General features: G+C 43.9%; 1 protein-coding gene across 2 annotated transcripts in view; it reads right to left on the bottom strand.

Moving 5' to 3' along the window:
- Positions 1–2,853: 2,853 nt before the first annotated feature.
- VTCN1 (V-set domain containing T cell activation inhibitor 1) overlaps positions 2,854–18,549 on the bottom strand; it is a gene marked incomplete at both ends in the record, with an annotated part of 46,930 nt that continues 31,234 nt past the window's right edge. Inside the window, 3 exons of one of the 2 annotated variants that reach the window (XM_081025725.1) lie at positions 2,854–2,978; positions 7,566–7,844; positions 10,596–10,943. In XM_081025725.1, coding sequence (XP_080881851.1) covers positions 2,854–2,978; positions 7,566–7,844; positions 10,596–10,943 — 752 coding nt within the window. The remainder of the gene's footprint in view (positions 2,979–7,565; positions 7,845–10,595; positions 10,944–18,549) is intronic. The other variant, XM_081025726.1, reaches the window with a different exon arrangement.

Raw genomic sequence — 18,549 nt, 5'->3', positions numbered from 1 at the left:
CCAAAAGATAGGTCTTATTTTCGGGGAAACACGGTCTGCATCTATACCCCCGGCACACCCTGTCCCCCAGTTAACAATGCAGTTACAACAAATCCTCATACAACCTGGGTGTGGCGGGTAGCCTGCACTTCACCTTGAAGTCTGACTTGTTTGTTCCCTCAAATGTGTTAATTCGCCTGAAACGCTTCAGCCGTTGGACCTAGATTTGAGCTTCCCCAGATGTTTGTGGTATACATAATATTCCGGTCCTTGCCCTTGAGCTGATGTAATGCGTCTGTGGTTTAATGCACCTGCTCTGTGCTCATGGATAAGGCCAAAGAATTGACCTGGGGTGGGAGTGTCCATGTTTTCACAGTTCCCTTTCTTGGTTTGGTTCCGTGTTGTTCTCTTCTTGCAAAAGGCCCCGTGGGAACAAGCCGGGAATGCAGCCAAAAGGCCTTCCAAAAGCCCCCCGGGAATTTGAAAATTAAAATTCCTATAGGTTTCACCCTCCCGTTGACTGCCAGTGTGATTTTTGGCGAGTGATAAAACCTGAAGATAGCCAGTTACCCACACTTCAGCTCTGGTCTTCATCTGAAAAGTGAAAGGACTAGGAAAGGTGACTTGGAGCTTCTTCCACTTCTAAGATTTGAGAATTTGATGATTCCTGAGAAGGAAAAGTCAGATGTTTATTGACACTACAGCCATGTGTTTGTCCACCTATATGTATTCAAGTCCACTGTCACCACTTATTTCCCCAGATGGAAACATGCCAGGTTTCCAAGTGGAAATTCCAAGTGGAATTTTCTTAACACACTGGTCCCCGCTGCCTGGTCCGTGCTCACAGCCTCCTCTCATTCCCATTCGTTTATCCATTCATTCAACATTTATTGAAGGCCTGTTCTGTGCTAGGTACTAACCTTTAGAATGCGACCTATGGCTTTTTATCCATCTTCCTGTACACTCACTTTCTTTGACAAACCAGGCAGACGACAGTATAGGAAACGTGTATTTAATCATTCTCTTGAATGATCAGAACTCTAAAATCAAATTTTCTATCACAAAATGTAATACAGTCATGGCAGGTCCAAAGTGCTAGGGACGCAGTGTCCACCCACGTGAAAAGTATTGGGAGAGGGCTGCAAAGCAAATATTCTTTCCATCAGTTTCATTCCTCAGGGCCTCGTCCCAAAGCTCTATTGTCCCTGCTTTCAGAAGTGTCTGTGTTTCCGGAAGATACACGTCTCTGTTGCCTTGATTTGAGTTTTGACTAGCCAGTGTTCTGAGGCCTAAGTTTCGAGTGAGAGAACTTGAGATGGAACTCCAGCAGCTCTCTCACAGACCTTGCCATGTAGAGAAAAATGAAGGGAAGGGAACTTAGAAGCTCAACCGGCTGCACATAATCCCATCAGGAACCCCTGGTTGCCCCAAACTGAATTCTGGCTCTCTCTTTTTTAGACCTGTTACTACCCTACATCTGGGTTTCTTAACCTCGGTGTGACAGACATTTTGGGCTGGATGATTCTTTGTTGTGGGTTGGTATCCTGGACATTGCAGGGAGTTGAGCAGCACCCCTGGGCTCTATAGGTGCCAGTAGCACCCACCACTCCAAACTGTGACAACTAAAATTGTTTCCAAACATTTCTAAATGTCCCCAGGAGTTGCAAAATGGCCCTGGCTGAGTGAGCCCCACTACTCTAGATGCTATTGAAAGCCTAGGTGATCGCCGTCCATGCAGGATAGAAAGCAGAAGCCGCAAACCTTGTGATGACATAATGCCACGTGCAGTCAAGGTGACAGCTCTTTCCCCGACCACTCAAGGGTGAACATCATCTGAGAAATGAAATGGCTTTTGTTTGTTAAAAAAACAAGGTGCTGAGAACATTTAGAAAATCAGTGTCACCCAACTATGTTTTTCTATGTTACAATTATGATCATTTCCCACATGTCTCTGGCATTGGTCAGTGGGAGGAAACGCCAAGGCACTTTCGGAAGCATCATAATGAAAAGTGACTCATTTGAGCCATCACTAAAATGCAGCTACCTCTGAATTGTGACGTGGCAGCTGATTAGCAGCTTTTTACTGTGTCCACTACGGTTTAATTTGTGGATTATAAAACATGGATGTGTTGTCATCGAAACTTTCTAGGACTCTCCTCAGAACAATATTACAGCAATATAACTAAAGATTCAGAGACAAAGGAGATGCATTATCCCATCCTCTCACTCCCCAAACGGGGATGGGTGAGGGGAGGTCCCTAAGATATGGGGATACACTTGTCTCCGCAAGCATTTCACTTAGCAGTCTTAACACACTTCTCCAGTTCAGATGAATTATTTTCCCAACTTTTAATACATGTCTTTGAAGATGGATATATCCTGTTCATGTTGGAGTCTTCCAGGGGTCACTTTTGGCTTCTTTTTGCTTCTTGATCTTATATGTTCACTCCAGACTTCTAGACTTCTAGACAAGGAGTATAAAACTAGGTCATATCTTGTGGTGAAATAGTTCTGCAGAATCTTGGGATTCTGAAAATAATAGCAATAAGATACCATTACAACCATTCGGCAAATACCTGTTGAGAACTGGAAACCTCCCTGTCTGTGTCTGGTGTCTATCTTATTCAGAAGTGGCCTTGTTTGTCTGTGTTTTGATGATGTTCTAGCAAGGTCGCATGGTACCATGGGCTGCTGGGGAAAGGAGACAGCTTGAGTCTTTTCTTAAGGGCGGGGGTTGCCTCAGAGCAGACGCTGGAGCTTGCTTGACTCTTGCTAGGAACACAAGCACATACACAACTGATCCCCCGCACCATTCAGGATTCATCTCACCTGTCGTACCAATGACTGTGCAGGTTTCTGTGTGGCTAAGGCACATTATTTTAGCATCAGGCAAGAGGAGAGAGGCAGGAGTACCCAGCTGATGGCAAAGAAAGAAGAGACACACCGGGAAGCCTTTGAGTCCAGCAGCTCTAGGTGACTCCGCCTTTTAATCTCGGAGTCTGTGAAGGGAGAGAAAAAGTTCAGGGTCATAGAGGAAAAGCTGGGTATGTTCTTCACATGGCTGGTCAGCAAAGAAAAGTACCCGAAAAACAGAACAACTTGTTCCTAATACAAGTTGTACCCCAATTTGGGGGCAATTTTGTACCCCATTCTCTACCTTTCTGTAATGGGTTTCAAAGCAGAGCTTTCCCTTTCTTCAAAGGAAATTCTGTTCTGTGGTCCACTCCAGCAAGCACTCAGAGAAATGAAAAACTACACCAATAAAGAGATCATTATCGGTTACCAAATAAAGAACAAGCTAAACAAACAGCTGTGACCAGTCCTTGGTTTCAGACACATTTTTTTCCTCTAGGTAGTGACCGTTTCAGGTTCTGTGTTATTCGCTTCCTGCACACCACTACAAAGTGATGAGAAAGTATTGTTCTCATTTTGAAGGAGAGAAAGGTAGAAGCGAAGAAATTAAATTACTCTTTACTCCATTTTCTCCCTAGACAGTCCAATCTCATTTAGTTCATTTCCGCTCTGACACTTACTAGCTGTGTGACTTCAGGCAATTTACTCAATCTATATGTGTTCCAGTTTCTCCATCTATAAAGTAGGACTAAAATAATAATAATAATCGTGTACTTTGTAGAGTTCTTAGGAGGATTAATGAGTTAAGATATGCAAAGCACTTAGAACAGTGCCTGGCACATAGTAAGCACTCAATAAGTATTAGCTATAAAAACAACAATAACGGTAACCCCACTTAAGCCTAATGAGCATTTCTTTCATTAAGCTGATCATTTATTTCCAAATTCCCCTCCTCAGCCTGAGCCCTGTCCTGAGTGCCACAGCTGGATTTACAGTTGCTATTGTGTATGTCAGTCATAAACATAATTGTTCAGTAAATATTTTTGAGTACCTACTGTTGGGTTTCAAAGGAGTCCAAAAAAATAACACCCTCTTCCCACCTGAGTTCTGGATCAATTGACGAGTCGGACAAAAAGAGTGAGGCAACTGGAAGGAAAAACATCCCCTTTATTACTGATAAATCTGATAAAGGATGAGGCTTTGTCTGCAGGGACGTGAGCTGCAGACCAGACTTCTCCAGTTGCAGGCAGCACCACACCGGGGCAGGCTTCCTCCTCCAAGGGCAGAGTCTGCCCTTGAAAACCTGATGGCTCTGGGGGAGCAGAGTAGAAATTATACTTCCTGAGGGTTAGCTAGAGAGAAAAGGCAAGAGGAGGAGCTCAACTACGTACTTATGTCCAGCTTCTTCGAATAAACCCCCTAATCAGATAAATTAGTAATTCTTCTTTCTCTGGTGAGGAGTGAAAGAGGGGAGAGGAGAGAGGCTAGAAGGGTTACATTGGCGGGGGTCTCTCCTCATGGAAGGAGCTATGTGGAGTTGGGGTAAAGCATTCTCCCCCACACCTATCTTTTGCTGGGTAATGTGCTAAGCATTGGACATCTATACCTAGGTAAACAACGGGCACTTGCAACTCAACATCTCTAAATCCCTCATCTTTTTGCCAAGCATGTTGCTTCGCCTGTGTTTTAATTTTTTGTTGGTAGCATTCCTAAACCAACCTTTTAAGCAACGTGGGTAGACATGGCAGACCCATTAACTTTCTCTTTCTCTAGTCCTTCACATTGGTGTCACTAAGTCCTGTAGATTATTTTCTTCGTGAACCTTTCATTCTTCCCCCTTTCTTTCCTTTTGCCACTACCCCCAGAATCTCTCCCCTGGACATGGACATAGGCTCCTGACTTCATGCTTTCCTATCTATTAAATCCATTCTTCTTCCTTAAAACTTAGCTTAAACTCTGCCTCATCTACCGAACTAGTATAGTCCTAATTAACAACTCTTTTCCCTACACACAGCTACATTGATTAATTTCTCTGTATTTATTGGGATTTACATATTGCTTTGTATACATCCAGCACACAGTTGATAGTTGTTGAATGAATGACTTGAATTAGCAGTATAGTCAGAGAACAGACGATGTAAACCCCATGGCCTCATTCAATTGTTTAAAAGCATGTATGGAATACCTCCTCTGTGCATGGCAAGAAGGGATTATGTTATTTTCTTAACTTTGAGCTATGTCATGTTACCAAAAGTTGTATTTAGTAGTAGTACTGATACATGGAACCCTTATTCTGATGTATCCAATGAGTACGTATGGGAAAAAAATCTGCTCACTGAATAAAAGTTGTGCTCAATTTCTGTGGTTTGTTCAGTTATTGCCCTTTCTATTAAAAGGCATCAGTTGTACAGTTTAAAAGGCATCAGTTGTACAGTTTGGAGCTTTTTATTGAGACCTAAACTGAGATACTGTTGTTAACACCCATTGTTTTGAATGCCCAATGCTTCATCCCCCTTTCTCTTTTGGTAAGGCCTTCCATCAAGTACTGCCTCGTTTTCTAGGTGAGGGCAGCTGACCCATGGTGAGCTTCTCTGGGAATGCAGAATAGGACTGAAGGATTGAGGTTCAGTCTGGTTACTCTGAGTGAAAGAGACTTTAAAAGCTAGGAGCTCTCGGCAATCACATTATGCTCTATAGACGAAAGCAAGAGAGAGTAAATTAGAGGGTAAAGAAAGAATCAAGTAGAAATGAGAGAGGAAGAGTCCCAGTGGAATTTAAGTTCCTGAAGCCATATTGCAGTACTGTCCTTAGTTCCACGGGACATCCCATTACCCTTTTAGCTTAGACTTATTTGGGTTGGTTTCCTATTACAGGTAACTAAAAGCGTTCTAACCGTGGCAGTCACCAATTTGTTCCACAGGATAGTGGAAGAGCTTGCTCTTATGTATACAGTTTTTTATCGGAGGCTTTTTTATGTGTGGTAAACACATAACATAAAATTTGCTATCTTGCCATTTTTAAGTGTGCTGTTCAATAGTGTTAAGTATATTTACACTGTTGTGAAACAGATCTCCTAAACTTTTTCATCTTTCAAATCGAAATCTCTATATCCATGAAATAGTGACTCTCTTTCCTTCCTCCTTTCTCTCAGCTGCTGGTAACCACCGTTATGCTTCCTGTTCCTATGAATTTTACTACTTTAGATACCTTATATAAATGGAATTGTATAGTATTTGTCTTTCTGTGGTGGGATTATTTCACTTAGCATAATATCCTGACAATTCATCCATATTTTAGCATATGAAAGGATTTCCTTCTTTTTTAAGGCTGAATAATATTCATTTGTATGTATATACTACATTCTGTTTATCCGTTCATCTGTTGATGGACATTTTGGATTGTTTCTCTTGACTATTGTGAATAACACTGCTGTGAACATGGGTGTTTAAATATCTCTTCGAGCCCCTACTTTCAATTCTTTTGGATATACACACAGAAATGGGATTGCTGGATCATATGGTAGGTTCTATTTTTAATACTTCAAGGAACCTCTATTCTGTTTTCTATACTGGTGGCACCATTTTGCAATCTCACCAACATGCACGAGGGTTCCAATTTCTCCTCTCCTCACCAACACTTGTTATTTTCTGTTGTTTTTTTCAAAATAGTAGCCATCCTAATGGGTTTGAGGTGATATTGTGGTTTCCATTTACATTTCTCTGATGATTAGTGACATTGAGCATCGTTTCATATGCTTGTTGGTCATTTGTATGTCTTCTTTGGGGAATTGCCTGTTCGAGTCCTTTGCCCATCATTTCATCTGATTATTTGAATGTTTTGTTGTTGAGCTGTAGGAGTTCTTTTTGTATTCTGGATATTAACCATTGACCAGATATATGATTTGTATTTTCTCTTATTCCCTAAGTTTCCTTTATATATATAAAATAATTTTAAATAAAAATTAAGCTGATGAGAAAATGGTTTATTCAGTTAAATTCAGCAAACATTTATAGGGAACTTATAGTATGCAAAATATCTGCCTGGCATTATGTTAAATATAAGACAGCAGTTCTCCTAATATATTCCTTCCACAACAGCTTAAATTCAGTTCAGCCCCAGGAGGGATGGTCTTCAAAGTCGTAATTCAGTCTGGTTTTGTATCTCTAAAGCGCTCAGGGAGACTGGGGTGCTGGGCCTCCCCTGGTCCCGGCCTTCCCAGCCTGGGGGACCAGTTCAAATGAGAAATTTCACATTAATCCTGGGCCAGTATTAGTGGGAGCCTGAGTCAGTCCCAGGAGGGCTGAACAAGACTACGGCAGACTCTAAGTCTTCAGATTGAAAGACTTCTCAAAGGCAAGCTAGAGCTAAACCAGTGTGGGGCAACTTGGGATACAGATCACCAGCTGCATATCTCAGAGATGTCAAATCATCATCACTTTTCCACTGCTTCGCCAAAGCCGTCCTACTGAGTTAGACGGGGCCACAGAAGCCTTAACATTGCCCTCCAGGCAGTAAGACGGCCTACAGGGTGCCAGCTTTGACCTCTGTGCCATAAATACTGTTTTGTAGTCGTGGTCTTATATAAGCAATCTCAACGGGAATTGTGATCAAGGTCTCAGTGAAGACAACTCTCGAGCTTTCTGTGCCCTGGTACATAATATCTCTGTTGTAGAGTTTAATTTAGGTTTGATTCTTACCCCGATCAACCCATACAAGAGCGTGAAGGAACCCACCTGTCACTTTGATATCCCCCGTGGCTTTGGCAATGCTGTTCTCGATCATACAGGAGTATGTGTTGTTGACTGTGACGTTGTAGAGGATGGATACAACCTTCATGGTCACGTTCTCAGAGTTCAGCTCAAAGCTGGTGTTGGAGACTCCTGAGAAGTTGGCTCTCTGGTCAACTTGGGATGTCCACACCACTGTAGGCTGGGGGAACCACCGCGGAGCCTCACACCGAAAGCTCTCTGAGCTGGCATTGTAGTCCACATCCATCTCGGGGATGCTGAAGGCTGCAGGGTTGAAGGTCAGAAAGGACAGATGTCAAGGTCAGGCAGATAAGACAAGATAGCCTTGGAAATGCTAGATCTTAACAACACAGTCGTTTCTGCCAGTGAAGTGACTCCGTACTTCCCCAGGGGGCTGTGCTGTAGGTGCAAAGAACGATTATTCCTAGTGTTGCTCTTCATCACAACTCTGGCCAATAGCACAGACGCCATGGACCTAAGTCCTAGGTATAACTGTTACCATAGATACATTTCTCCATGTAAAAGGAGTTCCGGTGATCACAGAAAAGCCTACCCGTTAGGGAGACTGGGTGGTTCCCCAGGCACCTGGACTGTATGTATTTTCCTATCTGGAGAAAATAGTTAGGGCAGGGAGGGAGAGGAAGGAAAAACAGCTTCCACCTGGCACCCAAAGAAATCCCGTACACGAGCCTTGTGCTCATGGGGTTTGGAGTTTTCCTGGGCCAAGACTGTCATGCTGTAGAATCCAGGTTTGGACACAGGCTCTTGTTTTCTTCTAAGATAATTCTCTTCACTGGGGAGGTAACTGCATTGTGACAGTACGACTGGCTCTCTTCTCCGTCCAGGTAGAGAGACACTTGTGGAAAATGTTAAGGCCTGGACTTTTGACTGTAAAATGCTTGTGAGGCCCATAGGCAAGACACACTTTATTAATTTATTTAGCAGCTTCCTTTGCCCAGGACTGTGCTGGTGCTGCATGAGCGGTGAAAGGAAAGGCCTGGCTTTGCCCCTAGAGAGCCAGCTCCCTGGCAGGGCAGAGGAGACTCACATGCTCGGAGCAGACGGGGAGCAAGCTCCAGGGAGCTGCCGCGCAAAACAGACATCATTTTTTGAGGGGGTGCCCTGTGCTAGGTGCCAAATTCCAGACGTTATCTCGTTGGATCTTCGCAGCAGTCCTACGGATACCTGTTATCGTCCTCATTTTTTAAAAAGTAAGCATTTGATTTTGGAGTAATTTCAGATTTACAGAAAAGTTGCAAAGATAGCACCGAGTTCTTGCATACTCCTCACCCAGTTTCTCCCAGTGGCCCACTTGTCAAAACTGAGAACCATGGCTGGTGCATTACTGTTAGCTAAGCTCCAGATTGTTTGGATCCTACCAGTTTTTCCACCCAATGCCCTCTTTCTGTCCCAGCATCCCATCCAGAATACCACATTGCATTTATTTGTCATGTCCTCTCAGGCTCCTCTGGTCTGTGACAGTTTCTCAGTCTTTCCATGTTCTAGATCACCTGGACAGTTTTGAGCAGTGCTGCTCAAGTATTTCATAGGCTGCCCCTCGATTAGAACTTTTCTGAAGTTTTCCTCATGGTTAGACTGAAGCTGTGGGTTTCGGAGAGGAAAACCATAGGAAGTCACGTGCCCTTCACATCATGTCATGTCAGATAGTGCGTGCTGTCAACGTGACTTGTCACTGAGGATGTCCACTGTGATGGCTGAGGCCACATGTGCCAGGTTTATGCAGAAGCTGGACTTTACTAGGTCGGACACACGCTGGGTCTGGTGTGGGGAGAGGGGGAAGTACTAGGCTCCACCTCCTGAGGGGGAGGGACCTACATACATTGTCTGGAATTTATCTGTAAAGATTTCTTTCATCTCTCTCGTATTTATGTCAGTATGGACTCCTATGTATTCATTTTATACTTAGAGTTATAATTTAATACTGTATTGTTTCTTTTGCTGCTCACGTTTCCAGTGGAAGCCCTTTCAGTTGGCTCCAGTGTCCCTTTGACGTGACCATGTGAATCCCCATTTGAAGATAAAGAAACAGACTCAGCGGGGTTGCCTTGCCCAGGCCACTGTACTGGCCCAGCCCTGGCTCTAGCTCTGTGCTTCAAACCATTACATACACATGTTACGAGGTGTCCAAGAAAGGCCCGTGCAGACAAGCCTAGGCTGGGAGACCTCAGGCTACTGTCTGCCTGTCCTTCTAGGCTCCCCTCCAACGCCACCCTCTCTCCATGCGGGCTTTCCTGTCCCCTCGCTCCCTGTGCATTTGGATATGATCTCTCTCTTCATCTGAATCGCCAAATCAGTCCATTTATACTTCTCTTAGAGCATCTAATACACTCTACCAATTATTATAGATATTTACATATTTGTCTCATTTCAGCCCCAAACCTCAACTCTGTAAGCTCTATGCTGAGCTCTGCAAGCGGAGGAGCAACCATCTTTGTTTTCTTAATCATCTTTTTATTCTTTCCAGTATCTATCTGAGTCCCTCGTGCATACATTCAGAAGACATGTGAAATTTAGTTGGTAAGGAAGGGCGGATTTCATTGGGGGAGGATTAGTGAGTTTATGGGACAAAACTGTTTTATTTAATTACCTGTGAACTTCTCTAATGAGCTCTACTGCTATAAGTCCCTGAAGGTACTGATTCCAGACTTGGGCTAGGGCCTACTTCGTAGAGAAAAGTCTCAGGCAGGATTCTAGGCTTCTCTTACTAGTGGTACCAGAGGCTCCAATAACAGAGACTATATTTATTGTAGCAAAATATTTCAGGGAAAACATGTGAAAATTCAGAAGAGTCTTAAGAGTCCGGAAAAGCAAGATTTTAAGACCTGCTATGATAATGTTCTTGGACAGCATGGATGGCTGCTCGCAGAATTCGAGGGTCTTGTCTGAGATGAGTCACTCACGAGCATAATGACATGACATTTCATTAGCAAACCATGTTCTTTAGCCGCCAGTATCTTTTGGCACTTCCTTTCCCTCTCTGCAAACGTGACTTACCTCCAGTTTTGTACTCAAGGTTAGCATTCCCCTTGCCTTTGGACGTGACAATGTAACATTTGTAGGTGCCAGCATCTGTGAGTTGCACGTTTTTTAACCTCAGGGAGGCGTTGCCAACTCTCACTTGATCAGCGAACACTGCTGTCCGGCCTCGGAACATTTCATTCTGGGCTGACAGCTCATCTTTGCCTTCTTTAAACTCGTGGACCAAGCCCATGACACCTTCCTTTAGCCACTGTATCACGATATCAGACAGCTTGATGTCAGGTTCAAAGGAGCAGCTCAGGAGTCCGTCCTCCCCGAGGTTCCCCGCTGAGGTGAGCGTCGTGACGGTGATGGAATGTGTGCCTGAAATTCAGGAAGGAAGGGTCAGTGCCAAGGAGCTTGTACAACCAAAACCTTCATTCCTGAGAGCCAAACAGAGACTCCTGTAGTAAATGGGAAATATACGAGCACAGGAGAGACATAAAACAAGACATAAGGAAAATAGAAAGAGCAGGAAGGCAATAGTTTTGATATCTACAGCAGATCTGCCACACACAATAGCTTTCTGAGCCCAACGGATCCCAACTGTGAGGGGCAACAAGAGGAAAACACATTGGACTTGGGGTCTGGAGATGAGAATTCAGGTCCTGGCTTTGTCACTTGATATGTGTGTGACCTTGAATGAGTCATGTAACCTCTCTGCATCTCAGGAAAATGGAGGTAAAAATATCTGTCTTACCTACCTTAAAGAGTTCTTGTGGCAATCCAGTCAAATGGATGTGAACTTGATTTGCAAATTATAATCATACATAAGAGGTATTGTTATTTTTAGTTAACCAAAAGTGGCTCAGAAGTGAAACTTCACGTTAACTGACTAGTAATTCCGAAGAATGTTAATGTGCTCTTACTTTTATCTCCATTTGAATGATGAGGGAACCAAGGCACAGAGAAGACAAGTTTGTTGGTCAGGGTTATAGTGCTGGCTAGCTATGGCATGATGAAGAATGGTACTTAATTAAATTGTTTTTTGGCCTAAGAGAGAAGACACTCACTCCCTCCTCTCCAATCATACCGCCAGTACAATATTAATTATGGTGCCAGCCCTGTCCACGGCCTCATTCCCACTTGCCCGGCTGATAGCCCACTCAGGCTGCGAAGGGTTGACCAGCTGTTCTTTCTGCACTGGGGGCTGCTGTCTGGGGATGCCTGTAGGAGTGATTTAATCAAATCACTGAATCTTCTTGAGAGACTCCTGAGGTTTGGATGTGAATCTAAGGAGAGGATGGGTCTTTGAGCCTAAAAGGAGACTGGAATAGATACTGTGAGAGAAAGATGAAGAGAGTCCCCCATCCCCAGAGCTGTCTTGGATCCTGAGGGTTTTCAGGTCCAGTTCCCATCCCAGTCTAAGAGTAACCTTTAAACAAAGACCTGATGTTTTTCTGCACGAACTCTTTCTTCCAGCCCCAGAAGTCCAACATGGTGGGTGCTGAGCACTTCTCACCTGGATTTCTCAGCTTCCCATTCGTATTGCTGCCTCTCACCTTTGCTTCCATCCAATCTATTGTACATGCATTAATCTTACAGGTAGGTCTTAAAGTACCATCTGAACATGTTCGTTTTCTAATCACTAGTCTTCTATGGCTCCCAAGGGCTGTGGAGTAAAGTTCAGACTACCAGCATGGGCTTCAACTCTAAATACTGCATGGCACGTAGGAAATGCCCATACATATTAGCTCTTAGTGCTTTATGCCTTATTTCTACCATTATAGCCTTATTTCCCACCACATTCTTCCAGAGTCTGTACTGTTTATTCAAATCAAGTGATTTGTTGATTTTCTGCTTTCGGTGGAAAAATACATAAGCAAAGAATACTTGGTATTTTTCAAATGTAAGAGATAACATTATGAACATACGGATCTCCTCTCTGACCTCTCCCATCCCTACCAGGGTTGGGATGGTATTATTGGCTCCTAGGTCTTTATAAAGTAGATGAAGGTAGTGGATGAGGGATAAACCTGGAAAAGCTAAGGGAGATGGATGTACGTGAGAAAGAACAGAGAGTTACTGATGGGAGAAAAATCGCACATACAGAAGAGGCAGAGGAACACATGTGCAGCGGGTGGGAAGACGCTTGGGGCTTTAGAGTGTGGAGAAGAGACAATGGAGCAGCTGTCACACATGGCCATTCACGTGGGAGGTTGGGAAAGAAGAGATGAAAGAGGAGGGCATGAAGTTTTGCTGTGTAATATGAATGCAACACACTCTATACCCTGCCCTCGTGTTTTTTTTTTTTTTTTGAACACTCCTTTAACCATTTAATCTGCCTTTCAGTTATTTTTACTTGGCAGACTGATAGCTAAGACATCCCAGGCTAGTCCTGGTTATACAGTTACACCATGCATTTTCACACCCCTGTTCATCTCGCACCTACAGGGTATGGTTCCTTCCTCGCCTTTATCACCAGTTATCCCAATGCTGCTTATACTCAAGGCCGTGCAGGTGGCAGTCCTTGCATGACACTCTTCTGCTCTCCCAAGACACAATGAACAGGCTCTCTCTTTACTCTCCCTGACACTTCCCGTTGATTGTATTACAGCAGCTGCCTCCCTCTACCTTGTCTCAAGTCTACGCCTGGCCTCATTGGTAAGCTTTTCAAGGGCAGAAACTGTTTAAATCATATTTGTAATCCCTATAATGCTGCAGTGATTAATTTTACGTGTCAGCTTTACTGAGGCACAGGGTACCCAGACATTTTGTCTACATTTTGGGGGTGTCTGTGAAGATGTTTCTGGATGAGATTAATATTTGAATCAGTACATGGAGTAAAGCAGGTCTCGCTCCTTACGATGGTTGGGCCTCATCCAATCAGTTGAAGGACCTAACTAGAAGCGTTGAGTTGGGACATCAGTGTTGGCCTGCCTCGGACTCAAACGGAAACATTGTCTCTTGGGTCTTGAGCCTTCTGGCTTTCAAATTGGAACTATATCCTTGGCTGTCCCGGTTCTCAGGCCTTCTGACTCAGACTGGAACTAAACCATCTGGGTCTCTAGTTTGCTAACTGCAGACCGTGGGAATTGTCAGCCTCCCTCATCGTGTGAGACAGTTCTTTCTAAATCTATCTTGTTCTCTCCCTCTCTCTCTCTACACACACACACACATGCACACACACACACACACACACACACACACACACTATTGGTTCTGTTTCTCTGGAGAACCCTGACTAATACAAATTTTGGTACCAAGAAGTGGGGGCACTGCTGTAATAAATGTCTAAGCATGGGGAGGAAGCTTTGGAGCTTGGTAGTGATTAAAGGCTGGAAGAATTTTGACGGGCATGCTAGATGCTAGAGATACGGACGTTAAGGACTATTCTGGCGAGATTTCAGGTGGGAATGAGGAATGTGTTATTGGAAACTGGAGGAAAGGCCATTATTGTTAGAAAGTGGCAAAGAACTTGGCTGGACTGTGCCTTTGTGTTCTGTGGAAGGTTGAACTTGTGAGTGATGAAATTGGCCATTTGGCTGAGGAGATTTATAAGCAAAGTGTTGAAAAGGCAGCTTGGTTACTCCTGACTGTATATAGTAAGACATAGGAGAGGAGAGAGATGAATTGAAGAAGGAATTGTTAGGCGAAAAGGAACCGTCCATATTACAGAACCAGAGGAGGTTGTTCTGAAGAGAACGCTAAGGGTGTGGCTGAATGGCCATCTGATCAGGAGACCGTCAAGTGTGACCTAAAGGCTGAATCAGCCACCCCAGCAGAAGCCAAGAATAGAGATGGGATCACACCAGCAGAAACACTGCCAGCTGGGGACAGAGAAAGTAAAGGAGATAAGAAAAACAAAAGAAAATTAAGAAAGGCTTCTTAGATTTTACAGGACTGGACCGTAGAGCTATTCAGCTGTGAACATGTGCTCTTCTTCCAGAAAAGGGAAGAACAACCCTAAAGGTGATTTAGAGGTCATTAGGGCTGCCTGCTTGGCTTCCAAGGGTGAGACCCTCACCTGTTTCAATAGGCCAGAGGGCCTTTGATGAAAGCCTTAGAGATGAGGCCACCTGGCACCTGCAGTGACTTCCCAGCCTCTAGAACTGTGGGAAAGTATATTTCTGATGTTTAAGCCACCCTGTCTATGGTGTTTTTTTATGGCAGCCCGAGCAAACTAAGACAAGTGCCTAGTGCTGTATCTCTACAGAGAAAAATAAAATAATAGTTCTTGAGTGAATGAATGCATAAATGAATGAATGAATGCATGAATTAATTAATGGAACTCAGTAGAATCAAGGCACAATGGTTCCATCCGAAATGATTATAGGAGTAAGGGACATGTGGCAGGATTGTCACCTCTAAATTTGGGGGAAATGTGAGCCAGTGAAAAAGAAGTCAATGAACATACACAGATTCTCAGTAAAGTCATGGAGCAAATGTAACCGTGTGAGAGCAAGGGTAAATTTGATTGGAGTTTATAAGAGCCATTAAAGTTGAATTGAAAAATCACTTTTCGTAAAAAAAAATATAATTAGCACAGTGTATGGAGAGAATGAAATGGTAATGACTTATTTCAGTTTGGTAATTGTGCTACTGAATTAATTCTAATGGGTTGGCCTTGAGCCCACAGGTGGAGAATTTGTGGAAATATGTCTTTTAGAACTTAATGATTAGAAGTAGGCAGCTGTGGGGTGCCCCAGGGCCCCGCTGCAGGCGCTAGCCAATTTCAGCTTGTATTCAAGAGGTGGCAGATGGAATGAGTATGATGTTGAATAAATCCCACCCTCTCCAGATCAAATCAAGAGGAGGAGTAAAAGCAAGTGAGGACTTAAAAACTCCCAAGTACATAGCCATTGCTTGGCACCCAGAAATCAATCAATCAATACTTATTTGTGAGGTAAACAAATGATAATTAAAAGTGCTAAAATAAAATTTAATTTGCAAGCAACAGCATAAACATATTGCTTCTCACACAAAAAAAGAAATCTGTATGCAAACTTGCAAACAAATGTTGGCTCAAGGAGCTGTGTTCTGGGAAACACAGTCTGCTCTGATAGGCTCTCCAGGCCTGTGGACCACCAGGGGCTCCTGTGTGACCTGCTGAACCAAAGGGCTCGAGGAGATGGGTCAGAGGCCGCCGTCCGCTCATGTAGAATCCTGGTCATTTAAACAGGCCCACATTTTAAGGATTTCAGTGGCCTCAAAGATTCCATCGAACTTCTTTAGAATTGGAAGACCCAGTCACTTACTGAAAAGGAATTGTCCAGCCCATGAGAGCCAATCACTGTCACAGCTCTGGTCTGCATGGGAAAGGAGGAGCTAGCGATGAAAGGGAGCCAGCTAACCCCGAGCCGTTCTCGTTCACCCGGGTGAGCAGTATTCAGCTGGGGCAGGAATCGCCTGGAAAGTGGGGTTACAGGTAACAAGGCAAGGATTCTTTACAAAAATTATGATTTGGGGGTGCCCCACACCGCTGGATTAAACCTGGGAAGTGGACTTCCCTTTGAAGTGACTCAGTGAGACAAGCTGTGTAGATTCCAGGAGCATAGAGAACATACTGGAAGTCTTCAGCAGGTGCTCACTCAGTATCTAGTGGAACCCAGCTGTCCAGATGGGCACCGCAGCGCATGGCGCAAAGGTGGAAACACATGCGTAAGCCTGTACCCAGGGAGCCTGGGGTCAGACAGCGAGGGCACTCTTGCCGGAGAAGAGGGCGGGGTTGGTGGTAGCTGTGGCTCCTGTGAGAAGAAACGGGAAAGGATCCTGGGCCAGGACCGATGTAGGGAAGCAGCAGCAGACCACGGTATGGAGGACGTGGCACAGGTATCAGCCGTCTGAGTTCAAATCCCGTCCCTCCCCGCCGCTTATTGGGTATGCGTCTTTGGGCAAGTTTTCTAACTTCCTTATGCCATAGCTTTTTCACCAGTAGACTGGGCATGCTAATAAGCATAGTTCCCTCAGCAGGTCCCTGAAAGAGCTAAGTGATACAACACAGGCAAAGAGATGGAGACAGTACCGGCCTTGCCACATGTTAAACCTTAAGTGGGTGATATTGCGAACCGTTATTCACTGGAATCATTAGGGAAGATTGCAGATCAGAGCTCCAGGAGGAAAGGAACAGTTTACTAAATACTTATAGTGACTCGTAAGCTTGGTAACAACCACGAGAGGGAAAATGATCATTACACCCATTTTCGGAATGCAGATGAAGAGACTCCGTGGGATTGAATGGCTCGCTTAAGGCCATGGGCCTGGCAGTGAGTGGGCCTGACTCCACTCACTCAGGTCGTGGAGTCTCGTCTGGTTCGCAGCCTGTGCTCTTTCTGCCATGTTTCGCTGTAGAGAGCCTTCCCTCTACAACGGTCTCCTCACCTCATGTAAAAGTAAAAACAATTACAAACCCTAAAACAAGTGTAAGAAAGGCCAAGAGCTGTTTATTTTGTCAGATGACTACAATGAAAGAAACATATCAGATTCTTTCCAATTTGTTCAATGCTCCTGTGTCGGTGCCATCAGCATGTGCCCGACTGGCATATTGAGCAGACCGTAACTTTTATCCCTTGTCCGAAGGTGGAGTCTTTATTAAGAGGCAGCATCCTGCGGCTTCCAGAGGAAGCCTGCCCTGGTGTGGCCAGGAAATTGGGCAAGTTTTAGGAGGGGCTATATGAACGCATTAATAATAGCCAATTATTATTCATAGCACTGATGTTATCAATACAAATAGCAGTGGCCGCCATTTATTGCACACATGAGTCAGGCACTTTACAAACACTTTGTCATTTAATTCCCACGACTCTGGCTGTTTCACCATTGAGGAAACTGTTTCGGGAAAGTTAAGTTATATCCCAATGGATACATACAGGGTGGCGGGAAGGAGTGTGGGTTCTGGAACAATCTGCCAGGGCGTGAAACCCAACAGTAGCCACTTGCTAGCTGCATGCCACCTTAGGCAAGTTTCTTATCGGGACGTAGTCATAATATTTATCTCCTATTTGTTGTGAGCAGGAAATAAGTTAATACATGAAAAGTTATTTAGTAGAGTGAGGTGTATGTAGAAAGGGTTTGAAAGATATCATCATCTGCCAAGTGCCATTTGCTTAATTTCGCCATCTTGTATATTAAACCAGCTAACATTTTACTGAATTTATTTAAAGTGTGATAATATGATGCCGTCCAGTAAGGGTTATGGTCTTTTAAATAGAGGCAATGGAGAAAAATCCAACTAGCGTTAAACTAATAAACAGCCCATTTTATCCAAATAACCAGCTTTCATCCCATGACCTAGGAAGGAGGCAGAAAACCTCTTCATTGCTGGTAGGGCTTTAATATTATTAGAGGCACATTGTTGGGCTGAGGAGACTGTGGCTTTTATCTAGGTCGTCACCCCTGATGCATTCATTCACTTGTCCGTTCCCAAAGCACTTAAGGGGCACCTCTGTATTGGAGGCGCTGACCCACAGCATTTGAGGTCGCTTATGCAGCAGGTGAAGGGTTAAGTAGCATAAGTTTGACTGTCGCAGGGAAGCTGTGACAATGTGAACGTTCTTGCTAGGGTAGTTAAAGCCACTAACGACCAAAAAATAACTCCATAAGGGCTCTGATGGCAAACATTTAGCCCTAAGCCCAAAAAAGCCTAGTCACCAAGATTTGGAGTGAAAGATAAATGCTAGGATTTTAATTCAAGGTGGTGTATAAGATCAACAATAGTGTCAATTACAACTAAGGAAGAGTTAAGCATTAGCAAGAAAGGTACCAAAATGTATGCATTGATATTTTTAAAAGTTAGTCCAAAGTATGTGCTTTACCAGTCAATATTTTATTTCCAATGTACTTATAATATGTGTATATTGAAGTATTATATACATGCATAAAACTATGCACATTATAACTGGGTAGTCTGAAGAATTATCACAACTTCATCCCATGAACCACCGTCCACCAAGAACCAGAACTTTCCTGCCCCCCGGAAATGCCATCCAGT

Source organism: Rhinolophus hipposideros (assembly GCF_964194185.1).
Source record: "Rhinolophus hipposideros genome assembly, chromosome: 19".
Taxonomy (NCBI): Eukaryota; Metazoa; Chordata; class Mammalia; order Chiroptera; family Rhinolophidae; genus Rhinolophus; species Rhinolophus hipposideros.
This window is presented reverse-complemented; position numbering and strand designations above follow the sequence as displayed.